We start from the raw sequence: 15,151 nt of genomic DNA, 5'->3' as shown, positions 1-15,151 counted from the left end.
AGCTTAATTTTCTCTTCTCATCTCTTTTCCTGATGAAAGTAGGTGAAGTCAACTTATTTTCTGTGGTTAGAAAAATAATGTCACCTGTGACTCAACAATCAGTTTCTACCGGTGGACCTTGTTGAACTATCTCCCCAAATAGTTCTTACCATAGTAATCGTAACAGACATGTAACATGCAGTGTCCTTGGTGAGACTGCAGCACGTGATACCTAGATCTTCTTCATTCATTATGAAATCCCAGTAAGATCCCCAATCTGTTTGCCCAGTCTTCTAATGGCCACTCTCATGTCTTTGTTTCTTAATGTATAGATGGCAGGATTCAAGATTGGGGTGATAGCAAAGTTGGCAATGAACAAATACTTATCCAGTGATGATGTAGGGAAAGGCCACACATAAAGAAACATGCATGGCATAAAAAACAAAATCACCACAGTGATGTGAGCTGACAATGTGACAAATGCTTTGGACAAATCCCTTGAAGAACGTTTCCAGACAGTGACCAAAATGAAGATATAGGATATAATTAAAGAGAAGAAGGTAGCCATGGATATAAACCCACTGTTGGCAATGATTACAAACTCTAGCTTATAAGTGTCTACACAAGCAAGGTTCATGACCCGAGGAAAATCACAGTAAAAACTATTTACTTCATTAGGGCCACAAAAGGGCAGGTTTATGACAAAAACAAACTGAGATACAGCATGGATTATCCCCACTATCCAGGCAGCCAGTACAAAGGAGACACACATTTTGGGGCTCATGATGGTCAGGTAGTGGAGGGGTTTACAGATTGCAGTGTACCGGTCATAGGCCATGGCTATGAGCAGCACCATCTCAACTCCACCCATGACATGAATAAAAAATATCTGTATCATGCATTTAGGAAAGGAAATGGTGTTGCAGTCAGTGAAAAGATCAGAGATCATTTTGGGCACTGTGGTAGAGGCCAGACCTAGATCAAGAAGAGAGAGGTTGGCCAATAGGAAGTACATGGGGGTGTGTAAATGAGAGTCAATGATAACTGTGAACACAATGAAGAGGTTTCCCAGGATAATTCCCATGTAGAACACAGAGAAGAACCAAAAGAGAAAAAGATGCATCTCCCATGAATTTGAAAGACCAATCAATACAAATTCAGACACCACAGAGTCATTTGCTCCATCCATTGGCTCATTCAGTAGGGAAGACGTTGAAGTATTCTGAAGGTAGAAAATAAGGAAGAATTGAGAATATGGTAATTTAGCATTGTTATGTTTTTGCTCATCAATGAATTTGTGAGAAATATGTTGCAGGTGTCAAATTTTGAAGTTAGAACACATACAGAAAGGCCAGGTGAAAGGAAAATAAATAAATAGAAAGGAGATAATCAAAAGTTAGGCTAGAGTGAAAAGGAAAGAAATCGTGGGAATATGGCAGGTAATGTGAAGGAATTAGGAGCAAAGAGTAACACCTCCTGGTAGAGAGCTTCTTTACCATGCTCATTGTGCAATAGTTTGGGCTTCTTCAGTCTTCTCCATATACATTCAAGAAGACATCTTCCATGTCATAAATAGCCATAATTTTAATGTTAAAACTCTTAATCATATTTGTGCACACATTCTTTAGTAGAATGTACTCTCTGATTATTCTTTTACTTCCTACCTATGAAATCTCAAGCATAATCACTCATGGATTAGTGATCTGCTAATGAGTGAAAGAATTGAATATAAGGGGAATCATAGTTTAAAATGAAAAAGGCTTGTCCTCTGATTGTTTCCAATATTGTGGCTGCAACCAATGACTTAAAGTTGAAAAGTACTTTAAATCAGTGAAACTCTAAACCCTGAACTGTCAGCAGACTCAGGAAAAGGGCTTTTCAGTACTTTGCTAGGATTGAGAGAGATTTTGTGCTTTTGAAAGTTCTGTTCTAGGATTAAGGAGTGGCAGTTCAAACATGTAACTGAGAAATAATAGTGTCTTCACTGAGGTAAAATATTTAGTTATGGTACACTAAGAGCATTTAAAAATTACAGGACCCCAGAAAGTCACTAATGATAAAGGTCATGGGAGCTTGTCTTCAAATATTTGAAGCTTAGTTCAGCTTATATGCTATTTGAAGGTGAGAAAAATTGTTACCAACAACTTTTTCAGGGGGAGTATCTGTTATCACTTTGAATAAGTAGATAATTTTAAGATATGTTTATGTAATATATACTTGGGTCCATTTATTATTTAATCTAACATGAAAAATTAAAGGTACATTTAAAAGATAGGATATGAGAAAATATGCAGGAGGGGGAATTTATAGAACTAATACCAACATGAGTGTGGTCATCATAAATAATGCAAATTTAGATTTGTTGAAGTGTCCACTAAATTACTAAGTAACAGAAATTGGTTACAAAGGAATATGTATTATGTAATAAAAATTATGTGAAGGAAGAAACAGACCTATAAATATAGAGAAGAACCTGGTAGTTGCTGGGGGGTGGGGTGCGGAGGGATGGGCAAAATGAGGTAAAGGGAATTGGGAAATATAGCTTTACAAGTATGGAATGAATAAGTCACTGGAGTGAAAATTATAGGGAATATAGTCAATGACACTGTAATACCATTGTATGTTGATAGATGGTAGCTACACTTATGAGCATTTAAAACAATATATAAAAAATGAAATGAAAGCAAGAAGAGAAACTGGGGCAAGAAAAGAAAAAATAACGTTGTGAAATTTATGAAAGGAGTGAAGTATGGATATATGTGATAGTTATAAGTAGATTAATTGTTTTTATCACTATAATTTTGGTATTAATTTTATAGTTTTACTTGTCCTTGTTAAACCAACATTTTTCAGTCAATAAATGACAATTTCTGGCTGCACTATGAAGAAAACCTTGGTTTTACACCTAATTTTAATGAGAAGTGTACATGCTTTCTTGTTTAAAGAAAATTAATATATGTGAATGAGTTTGGGTCAAGGAATATAAATGATCGGTAACTGGATGGTAAATTAATATTAATTAATTTATGTGAATTAATTAATTGTATGTGAAATGAGTTTTGGGTCAAGGAATATAAATGATTGGTAACTGGATGGCATTTTACAGATTTTTGGTGAGTTTGTTACTTGGAACAGGCGGACCCTATATTGATAACAGAAAAGCACTAATATAAGCCACTCTTTTTTTGCCAACTGAAATTTTATTGTTCCTAATATTTCCTTATAGTTTCTAAAACAGATTAAAGATGGAGGAAATCTGTCTAAAGAGAAAAGCTAAAAATGTGTAGTGAATACAGACCTACCAGTAACTCTGCATACTACTATGTTGTAATCAACCTGCTTTTTCTCTTTTTTCTTTTCCTTCCCTTCCCTTTGTTACCCTTTACTACCCTTCCCTTCCCTGCCTCTGTTTTTTTATTTCCTTCCATTTTCTTCTCTCTTCTTTCTAATTTGAGTATAGTTGACATACAATGCTACAGTAGTATCAGGTGTATAACTTAGTGATTTGACAAGTTTATACATTGGGCTATGTTCACCGCAACTATAGCTATCATCTAAAGAATACCCCATCTTTTGTTCAAGACTTATGAGAAATTTGTTCTAACATTTAGTTTATCTTGGAATACTGAGTTCATGCTTGGAGCATGGGTAGAGTGAATTCAAACCTGTTAAAAAATTAGTTCTTTTTCTTTCTTCAAGAACATTAAAGAATCAGAGATTCTCTGAAAGCTGAGTTCCCTAAGAGTTGGTTGCTATTCTTGCCAGATATTTTGACTTTAACATTCACAACATGGGAGGGAGATTTTTCAAGTAGGTGATGCAGAAAATCAGATAGAATTTAAGTCTTTTGACTTTAGTGATTGAATATTTCGCCCTCCTCTAAGAGGAATTATAACCATCCTAAGGCTGAAAACACAGGAAGCAAAGCTGTTCAAAATTCATTTTGCCAGTGTCCTATCACTGATATACCATATTCATGAATTTGTCTTTTAATCTCTACTCTTAACCATCTTAGATTGCTTCTAATAGAGGTTCTCTTCAGAACTGATGGAAACGAGTTCTACAAAGTCATATTCATTTTTACCATTTTCCCTTTAATTCTTGACTTAGTCATTGGCTATCATCATCAAATGTTTTATCAAATATGCCAAGTGGAGGGAACTGAACTACCCCAGTATGAGGGCAGAGATTCATTTCCAATGATGTAATCTCTTAGGAGAATGGGTGCGAATTCGGTGGGCAAGATATACTTGAACATATTTGGTCCCCAGAGTGAGAAATGTGAAGTATCACATAAAATGATAAAGTGATGACTGATCAAAGATCTTTGAGATACCAACCCACTAAATAGACATAATAAATGTCAGCCATTTCAGATATTTCTGAAATATCTTCAGGTATAATATAGTTTTGTATATATTTTGATTAAAATAGAACAGTGTTCAAAGCATTGGAATAACTGCAGACGAGAGGAAGGTATGCAAGTGGAAAAAAAGAAAGAAGTAAAGAAAGAGATTGCTGTGGTATTGTTCAACATTAGGAATATTTTTCTAACTTACCTGGTCTGTTCTAGGGTGTGCAGCAGCATTTGTAGAAATGCAATAATTTTGATTTCTGCTTTGTAGTGTAATCACCTCTCAGACAAAATATGTTTCTTTCCACTGAAAATACAGTTAATTTAGTAGCATTAGGTGTTAGTGACCTACTGATGTTTCTGAGCTTTCTAATAACAAGGCTTTTATTGCTTTCTCCTGGGAACAATGGCTATGGTTATGTTAATTGGCTTAAGAAAAAAATAGAAGAGTTACTTGGTGATGGGAGGTAAGGGAAAATGGAAGATGTTAGAATATCTCTTGAATATTACACAAGTTAATATCCTGGGTATGTGAATGATAACTCATTTAAGACAGGATATGTGGGAAAATGAGCTTACTTAGATTTACTGAGTGAGAAATCCTCAACAATTGTTGCAGATGCCCTCATTTATGGAGTGGGAGAGAGTAGACCCTATGTATCAATATTTTTTTTTCCAGAACAAATAAGATGCTTTATGCAAGGGGGACATTCCCATCAGCATTTCTGATGTCTCCATTTAACACTTTTTATCTACTATTATAAAACTCATCACAAAGTGTGTCAAATGAATGAATGACAATTTGTGTAACTATTCTTTCCTTAAAACATACTGAATTATGACTGAACATAAGGCTTATTGGACCATGCTAAATTGTTGGACAAATAAAAACTTAATAATGTTATTCTAGACTAAGTGTTGGCAAATCATGACCCATGGGTCAAATTTGGACTGCTGCCTCTTCCTTAAATAAATTTATTGGAACACAGACACAGCTATTTGTTTGTGTATTGTGTATGGTGTTTTGAGCTATAACAAGTAGAGTTGAACACTTGTAGCAGACACCATATGGCCCACAAAATCTTTGGCCTGTTACATAATAAGCAAGTATGCATTATCCTACATTAAGCAAGTTAGGCAGAAGATGGTATAGTAGAAGAATCATTCACATCAATCTTCAGCATCTTCATATATATTCAAGATGAAGGTTGCAAAGTAAGTTAGCTGAAGTCCTGTATGTAGATCATTCCTCCAGATACATTGTGCTCAGGAATGAGTACATACTTGTGGGGCCAAATGTGAAGTGAATATGTAGGGTTTTTGGTTTAAAAAATTATCAAAAGAAGACTCCAGTCTTTCTCATACTCTTCCAAAAAATTAAAGAGAAAGGAACACATCCAAACACAGTCTAAGAGAACAGCATAATTCTGATACCTATACTACTGAAAAAGTACAGGTCAATATATCTGATGAATATAGATGCAAAATTTTTGAAGTAAATACTAGCAAAACAAATTCAGTATCACATTAAAAGAATCATTCACTGTGATCAAGTTGGATTTATACTTGGGATGCAAAAGGATGATTGAAAAAAATACAAGTCAATCAATATGATAAATCAGATTAATAGAATGAAAGAAGATAATCATATGATCATCTCAAGAGATGCAGAAAAAGCAGCTGACAAAAATCAACACCAAGTTTATGACATTGTGTTTTTACTTCTGCCAGTCTGGTCCACACTTAGATATAAATGACGATGAGATGTAAAGAGTTATCTGAGAACCTGTGAGATCTCAAACTCATTTGAAGTTTCAACTCAATTTGCTTTTATTATTTACTTATTGTTTAAAATTTAGTTAACATACAGTGCAATATTGGTTTCAGGAGTAGAATTCAGTGATTCGCCCACATAAAACACCCAGGACTCATCACAGGTGTCCTCCTTAGTATGCATCACCCATCTAGCTCATCTTCTACTCACCTCCCTGCATTGGTTGTTCTCTATCATTAACAGTCTCTTATGGTTTATTTCACTCTCTACTATGCCCACCACTTCACATACATTCGTCAATTTTGTTTCTTAAATTTCACATTTGATAAATCATATGGTATTTGTCTTTCTCTGATTGAGTTATTTCACATAGCATAATAGTTCTAGCTAGCTCCATCCACATTGCAAATGGCAACATTTCATTCTTTTTGATTGCTGAGTATATATCTCTCTTTCTTTATCCAGTCATCAGTCAATGGAGATTGGGCTCTCTCCAGACTTTGGTTGTTGTTGATAATGCTACTATAACCACTGGGGAGCATATGCTTTTTTGAATTTGTATTTTTGTATCCCCTGGGTAAATACCTAATAGTACAATTATTGGATCTAGGGTAGTTCTATTTTTAGATTTTTGAGGAGCTTCCATTCTGTTTTCCAGAGTGGCTGTACTAGTTTGCATGCCTACTAGTAGTGCAAGAGGGTTCCCTTTTCTCTACACCCTTCCCAACACTTATTGTTTCTTGTGTTGTTAATATTAGCCATCTGACAGGTGTGAGGTGGTATCTAATCATGGTTTTGATTTGTATTTCACTGATGATGAGTGATGTTGAGCATCTTTTCATGTGTCTGTTAGCCAACTGGAAGTCTTTTTTGGAAAAATGTCTATTCATGTCTTCTACCGATTTGTTAATTGGGTGGTTTGTTTTTTTGGGTGTTGAGTTTGATAAGTTCTTTATAGATTTTGGATACTAACCCTTCATCACATTTGTCATTTGCAAATATCTTGTCCCATTATAGGCTGCCTTTTACTTTTGTTGATTGTTTCCTTTGCTGTGCAGATGCTTTTTATCTTGATGAAGTCCCAATAGTTCCTGTTTGTTTTTGTTTCCCTTGCCGTTGACAATGTGTCTAGTAAGAAATTGCTATGCCTGAGGTCAAAGAGGTCGCTGCTTGTTTTCTCCTCTAGGATTTTGATGGCTTCCTGTCTCACATTTAGGTCTTTCATCCATTTTGAATTTATTTTTTGTCTGGTGTAAGTATGGTTTTATTCTTCTGCATGTTGCTGTCCAGTGTTTCCAACACTATTTGTTGAAGAGACTGTCTTTTTTAACTGAATATTCCATCCTGCTTTGACGAAAATGAGTTGACCATATAGTTGTGGGTCCATTTCTATGTTCTCTATTCTGCTCCATTGATCTATGTGTCTGTTTTTGTGCAAGTACCATATTGTCTTTATGACTACAGCTTTGTAATATAGCTTGAAGTGCAAAGTTGTGATGACTTCAGCTTTGTTTTTCTTTTTCAGGATTATTTTGGCTATTCAGAGTTTTTGTGGTTCAATACACATTTTAGGATTGTTTTTTCTACTCTCTGAAAGGCGCTGGTGGTATTTTGATAGGAATTACATTAAGTGTGTAGATTGCTTTGGGTAGGATCAATATTTTAACAATTTTTTTTTTTTTGCCCCCAATCCATGGGCATGGAATGCTTTCCTTTTTTCCCCCTCTTCATTTTTTTCGTAAATGTTCTAAAGTTTTCAGAGTACAGATCTTTTACCTCTTCAGTTACGTTTATTCCTAGGTAACATTGTTTTTGGTACAATTGTAAATAGGGTTGATTCCTTGATTTCTTTTTCTGCTGCTTTGTTATTGGTTTGTAGAGATGCAACAAGTTTCTGCACATTGATTTTATATTTTGTGACTTTCCTGAATTCGTATGTTAGTTCTAGTAATATTATGATGGAGTCTTTGGGTTTTCTACATAGAGTATCATGTCATCTGCAAGTAGTGAAAATTTGACTTCTTTATTGCAGATTTGTATGCCTTTATTTCTTTTTGTTGTCTGATTGCTGAGGCTAAGACTTCCAGTACTATGTTAAGTAGTAATGGTGAGTGTGGACGCCCTTGTTTTGTTCCTGAATGTAGTGGAAATGCTCTCAGTTTTCCCCCATTGATGATGATATCTACTTTGAGTCTTTCATTTATGACCTTTATGATGTTGAGGTATGTTCCATCTATCCCTACTTTGTTGAGGGTCTTTATCAAGAGTGGATGCTGTATTTTGTCAAGTGCTTTTTTTTTTTTTACATGTATTGACAAGATCATATAGTTCTAATCCTTTCTTTTAAATGTGGCATATCACATTCATTGATTTGTGATTATTGAACTACTCCTGCAGCCCAGGAATGTATTCACTTGATAATGGTAAATAATTCTTTTAATGTACTGTTGAATTCAGTTTGCTAGTATCTTGTTGACAGTTGTTGCATTCATGTTCATCAAGGAGATTGTCTTGTAATTCTCCTTTTTAGTGGGATCTTTGGTTTTGGAATCAAGGCAATGGTGGCCTCATAGAATGATTTTGGAAGCTTTCTTTCCATTTTTACTTTTTGAAACAGTTTGAGAAGAATAGGTATTAACTCCTTAAATATCTGGTAGTTTTCTCCTGGGAAGCAATCTGGCCCAGGACTTTTGTTTGGTGGGAGGTTTTTGATTACTGATTCAATTTCTATTTTTAAAAAACATTTATTTATTTTGAGAAAGAGAAGCAGAGAAGGTGGGAGGGAGAGAGGCCCCATGATTCAGTTTTTTTTTTAGTTATGGGTCTGTTCAAAATTTTTATTTCTTCCTGTTTCAGTTTTGGCAGTATGTGTTTTGAGAAATTTTTTCATTTCTTCCAGATTATCCAGTTCGTTGGCATATAATTTTTTCATAGTATTCTACTATAATTGTATTTGTGTGGTGTTGGTTGTTATCTCTCCTGTTTCATTCATGATTTTAATCTACTTGGGTCCTTTTCTCTTCTTTTCCATAAGTCTAGCTAAGGATTTGTCGATTTGGTTTATTCTTTCAAAGAACCAGTCTTAGTTTTGTTGATTTGTTCTAATGTTTTTGTTTTCTATATCATTTATTTCTGTTCTAATCTTTATTATTTCCCTTCTGCTGGCTTTAGGCTTTATTTGTTGCTCCTTTAGGTTTAAAGTTAGGTTGTGTATTTGGAATCTGTCTTGCTTCTTTTTTTTTAAAAAATTTTTAAAATGTTTTATTTATTTCTGAGAGAGAGAGAGAGAGAGACAGCGTGAGCAGGGGAGGGTCAAAGAGACAGGGAGATAGAGCATCCGAAACAGGCTCCAGGCTCTGAGCTAGCTGTCAGCACAGAGCCTGATGCGGGGTTTGAACCCACGAACCATGAGATCATGACTGGATCTGAAGTCAGAAGCTTAGACTGAGTCACCCAGGCGCCCCTGTCTTGCTTCTTGAGATAGTCCTGAATTGCAATATGCTTCCCTCTTAAGACTGCCTTTGCTGCATCCCAAAGTTTTTGAACATTGTCTTTTCATTTTCATTTGCTTCCATGTATTTTTTAAGTTCTTTTTTTAATTTCCTGGTTAACCCATTTATTCTTTAGTAGGATATTCTTTAATCTCCATGTATTTGAGGGCTTTCCAAATTTTTTCTTGTGGTTGACTTCAAATTGTATGTGTTGTGATCTGAAAATATGCATGGTGTTATCTTGATCTTTTTTTTTAAATATTTTTATTTATTTCTAGGAGAGAGAGAGACAGTGTGAGCAGGGGAGGGTCAGAGAGAGAGGGAGATACAGACTTTGAGATAGGCTCCAGGCTCTGAGTTGGCAGTCAGCACAGAGCCCGACACGGGGCTCGAACCCACAAACCGTGAGATCATGACCTAAGTGAAAGTCGGAGCTTAACCGACTAGCCACCCAGGCGCCCCTTATCTTGATCTTTTTATACTTGTTGAGGGCTGATTTGTGACCCAGTATGTGACCTAGTCTGAAGAATGTTCCATGTACACTCAAAAAGAATGTGTATTCTGCTGCTTTAGGATGAAATATTCTGAATATATCTGTTAAGTCCATCCTGTCCAGTGTCATTCAATACCATTGTTTCTGCTTAGGTGATTCTGTTCATTGTTGTAGGTGGGGTGTTAAAGTCCCCTACTATTATTGTATTATTATCAATGAAGTTTCTTTATGTTTGTTATTAATTGATTTATATATTTAGATTCTTTTAAGTTGGGGCATAAATATTTACAATTGTTAGCTCTTCTTGTATAATGCCATTCTTCATCTCTTGTTATAGTCTTTGTTTTAAAATCTAGTTTGTCTTATATAAGAATGTCTATTCTCACTTTCCTTTAATGCCCATTAGGATGATAAATTATTGTCCGTCCCCTCACTTTCAATCTGGAGGTGACTTTAGGTCTAAAATAAGTCTCTTACAGGCAACATATAAATAGATCTTATTTTTTAATCCATTCTGATACCCTATGTCTTTTGATTGGAGCATTTAGTCCATTTACATTCAGACTGATTATTGAAAGATGTGAATTTAGTGCCATTGTGTTACCTGAAGAGTTGATGTCTGGTGATGTTCTCTGCTCCTTTCTAATCTTTGGTTGCTTTTTTTTTTTTTTTTTTTTTTTTTTTTTTTTTTTTTTTTCCTTCACTAAAATAGTCCCCCTTAAAATTTCTTGCAGGGCTGACTTTAGTCGTCATGAATTCCTTTAGTTTTGCTTATCTTGAAAACTCTTTATTTCTCCTTCTAATCAGAGGACAACCTTGCTGGATAAAGAATTCTTAGCTGCATATTTTTCCCATTCAACACATTGAATATTTCCTGCCACTCCCTTCTGGCCTGCCAAGTTTCAGTGGACAAATCTGCTGCTAACTTAAATGTCTACCCTCGTAGGTTAAGGACCTTTTGTGCCCAGCTGCTTTCAGATATCTCTCTTTATCTTTGTATTTGGCAAGTTTTCACTATGGTATGTTGTAGTGTTTATCTGTTTGTGTTGATTTTAAGGGGAATTCTCTGTGCCTCTTGGACTTGAATGCCTCTTACCTTGGGAAGTTCTCAGCTATAATTTGTTCAAATAAACTTTCTGCTCCCTTTTATGCTTTGTCTTCTGGGACTCCTATAATATGAATATTATTTCACGTTATGAAATCACTGAGTTCTTTAAGTCTCCCTTTGTGATCTAATAGTTTTCTTTCCTCTTATTTTCAATTTAATTATTTTCCATAACTTTATTTTCTTTATCACTTATTCTCACTTCTTCTTCAGTCCTCATTGTGACTATATCCAGTCGGTTTTGCATGTCAGTTATAGCATTTAAAAAATTTCAGCCTGACTAATTTTTAGAGTTTGATCTCTGTAGCCAGGGTTTCTCTTGTGTCTTCTATGGTTTTTAAAAATCTCAGCTAGTAGTCTTATGACTGTTGTTCTAAATTCTTGTTCATATATATTCCTTTTATCTGTATTGAACAAGTCCCTGGCTATGATTTCTTCTTGACCTTTTTTTGGGGGGAAATTCATCCATCTTGTCATTTTGACTATGTTTCTGTCTTTTGTGCATTTTTAAAGCTTATGTTTCCTGCACCTGAGAGAATGGTATATTAAAAAAGGAATCATACACTGTTCAGAGCCTGGCACTTCAGGAATCATCTGATGTATGCTGTGTGCACTCTTGTGTTTTGGCTGCTCTTTCTCACTGGTCAGCCCTCTGAAAAGCTCTTCTTGCTTCTAATGGGGAGTGTTTGGACTTTAAACTAGCTGTGCTTTGATTTGTTAAAATAAGCCAAAAAAAAACCAAAACCAAAAACAAAACAACAACAACCCTGATCCAAAGAAAGAGAAAACAAAAACGAACAAAAAATTCAAACAGACAATCAAAAACTATAAGCCTGGTTCCAAAAAAAGGGAGGAAAAAAGAAAAAGAAGAAAAGAAGGCAGATCCAAATAAACTACAACAGAAAGAAAGAAGAAAGAAAGAAAGAAAGAAAGGAAGAAAGGAAGGAAGGAAGGAAGGAGAAAAGGAAAATAAAAACACTAACAATCAAAAATCTATGAGCCTGATTCCAAAGGAAAAGGAGAAAGTGGGGCACCGGGGTAGCTCAGTTGGTTAAGTGTCTGACTCTTGATTTCGGCTCAGGTCCAGGATCTCACAGTTTGTGAGTTCTAGCCCTACATCAGGGTCTATGCTGACAGTGTAGAGCCTGCTTAGGACTCTCTCTCTCCCTCTCTCTCCCTATACACCCCTCGCTTATATGCTCTCTTTCTTTAAAAATAAATAAATAAACTTAAGAAAAAAACGAAGAAAGGAAAAAAAAAAGTAGGGCTGGTCCTACTTCCACCAGAACTGCAGGTGATGCTTTGAAGCACTCTCTTCAGGTAACCCTTGGTGTATGCGGGCACTACCTTTGCCAGTCTTCTGGAGTAGATGCCTGCTGCACTGGCTCAGAGTCAGTCTTGACCCATTAAATATGCTGTTGCCAGGCACAAGGGTGTGGGGTTTGGTGTGAGTGGGTCTTGCCTCCACTGGGGCTGCAGTGTTGCTCTCTGAAGTTGTTGTTGAAGATGTTGCAGGGGAACATGGTGCCACCCCACTCTCTGATCCGCGGACAGGGTATCTCACAGCCCACACAATTCAGGAAGCCCTCATAGAATAGTGTGGGCTGTCAGTGCACCAAGCAGGACAGATTTGCTGCATTTTACCTTTGGTGTGTGGTTGGGATTCAAAACTTGAAATCATAAAGGACCCAGCAGAGCATGGATCTGGCCCCCTCCTCCAGAGTAGAGCCTCTTTGTACAGTGTCTGATGTCTTTTGTCCCAGAAAGACAGTTCCACTCCTGTGTGCTGCCCACACAGAAGAAAGAAGGAGAGAAAGAATTTGGTCCATGGTTTATTTTCTCTTCTTGCTCCACCTTCTGCTCCCTGACCCTGTCCTGTCTTTTATAGGGCACAATTTCACAGAGGTGCAGTTCCCAGTGAAAGAATAGTCAGAGAACAGGGTAAGTCCTCAAAGAATCCAAAACCAGTGGCATGGTGAAACTGGTACTTCTCTTCAGGGGCAGTTCCCTCTACCCTGTTATTTCTCTCCGCCTCTCCCTCGGTACCCACATGTTGGCATTAAAGGACAGAGTTTGTACTTGTTAGCACATTCTTATGTAGCCTTCTAAAACAAATTGGTATTAGCATAAAAATAGACAAAGTAATGGACAAGAATTAAGAACCTAGAAAGAAAGCCAGCCATATATATTCACCTAGTATTTGAAATAAGAACCAAGAATAGTTAGTGGAAAAAAGACAGTGATATTAACTCTAAATAGGTTAAACATAAGACCTGAAACTATGAGAGTCATAGAGGAAAACTTAGGAAAAAAGCTCCTAGATATGGTCTTGGTAATGAGTTTTTGGAAATCATACGTAAAGCATAACAAACATGAGTCAAAAACAAACATGTGGGACTACATCAAACAAATAAGCTTCTGGATAGCAAAAGAAACCATCAACAAAGAGTAAAGACAACTTATGGATGGGAAATTGCACACCACGTATCTGATAAGAGGGTGATACTAAAAATCTATGAACAGCTCAAAAGCAAAAAAACCCAAATATTCCAATAAAAAATGAACAAAGGTGTTGTGTGGACATTTTTCCAAAGATGTACAAATGGCCAACAGGTACACAAATAATGCTCATTGCTAGTCATTGTGGAAAAGCAAATTAAAACCACAATGTTATATCTCCTCATGCCTGTTAGAATGACAATAATAATAATGATGCAAGAAATAAATGCTGGTATGGCTATGGAGAAAAGGGAACATTGTACATTATTGATATATTGTAAATTGGTTGTTGGGATTATAAATTGGTAACTCCATTATGAAAACAGTATGGAATTTCCTCAGAAAATTAAAAGTAGAACTATTGTGTGATCCAGCAGTTCCATTTCTGGGAATATACCAAAGGAAATAAAAACTAGCTTTAAAAGACATCTGCACCCCATCATTTATAGCAACATTATTTGCAATAGCCAAGACATGAAATATATTTTTATAACTGTTGATATGTAGGAAAGTTAAAACAGTAAAGCCTAAGTTCTCATCACAAAGAGAATTGTTTTTTCTTTTTTACTGTGTCTATGTAAGATGATGAATGTCACTTATTTCTCAATAAATCTGGAAAAAGAATCTCAGACAGTAGGCCCCCCTCCTCTATGGGAGATTTGTCCAAGAGCCCCTGTGGATGCCTGAAACTGTAGGTAGTGCCAAACCCTAAATGTATTATGTGTTCTTCTGTGAATACATACCTATGATAAAGTTTAATTTACTAATTTGGCAGAATAAGATATTAATAACAATAAATATTAACTTGGCAGTTATAAAAACATATTGTAATGAAAGTTGTGTGAATGTATTCTCTTTCTTTCAAAATATTTTGTTGTATCTTACCCACTCTTCTTGTTCTTATGCTGATGAGATGATAAAATGCCTATGTTATGAGATGGAGTGGGGTGAATGATGTACATGGGCATTGTGACATAGTGCTAGGCTACTGTTAACATTCTGGTGAGTCATCAAAGGAGCATCATCTGTTTCCAGACCATGGTTGACCACAGGCAACTGAAACTGCATAAAGGTAAACTGAAAAAAAGAGGATTTCTCTATATCTGTTGATTTTTTTCTATTGTTTTTCTGGGATCTATCCCATTATTTCTGTTCTGATCTTTTTAGTTTCTTTCCTTATGCTAAATTTGGACTTAACTTGTTCTTTTCCTGGTTCTCTTGAGTGTAAAGTGAGGTGGTTTATTTGAGATCCTTCTTTTTCCTTAATGCATTTATCACAATAGATTTTCTTCCGAGGACTACATTTGCAGCAACACATAGGTTTTGCTATGTTGTATTTCCATTTTCATTTGTTTAAAAATAGTTTCTGATTTTTCCATTTGTTTCTTCTTTGACCCATTGATTGATCAGGATTATGTTGTTTAAATTACATGTATTTTGGGGCACCTGGGTGACT

At 35.7% G+C, this 15,151-nt stretch overlaps 1 protein-coding gene across 1 annotated transcript; it reads right to left on the bottom strand.

The window, feature by feature from the left end:
* Nucleotides 1-229: 229 nt before the first annotated feature.
* LOC144237920 (olfactory receptor 4F21-like) lies at nt 230-14,622 on the bottom strand. Its single transcript, XM_077771634.1, has 3 exons — nt 14,581-14,622; nt 4,539-4,640; nt 230-1,201 (listed from the first exon to the last, which is right to left on the bottom strand). Exon 3 carries the CDS (start codon nt 1,166-1,168, stop codon nt 230-232), a length of 939 nt encoding a protein of 312 aa, XP_077627760.1. The 5' UTR covers nt 1,169-1,201; nt 4,539-4,640; nt 14,581-14,622.
* Between the last annotated feature and the right edge of the window lie 529 nt (nt 14,623-15,151).

The sequence above is a fragment of the Crocuta crocuta genome, unplaced genomic scaffold (assembly GCF_008692635.1).
Source record: "Crocuta crocuta isolate KB4526 unplaced genomic scaffold, BGI_CrCroc_1.0 scaffold156, whole genome shotgun sequence".
Classification (NCBI taxonomy): domain Eukaryota; kingdom Metazoa; phylum Chordata; class Mammalia; order Carnivora; family Hyaenidae; genus Crocuta; species Crocuta crocuta.
The sequence above is the reverse complement of the archived record's forward strand: the minus strand, read 5'-3'. Positions and strand labels throughout refer to the sequence as shown.

What these genes read in the sequence shown, in the direction of transcription:
- LOC144237920 (XM_077771634.1), bottom strand. Translation starts at nt 1,168, where the DNA reads ATGGATGGAGCAAATGACTCTGTGGTGTCTGAATTTGTATTGATTGGT.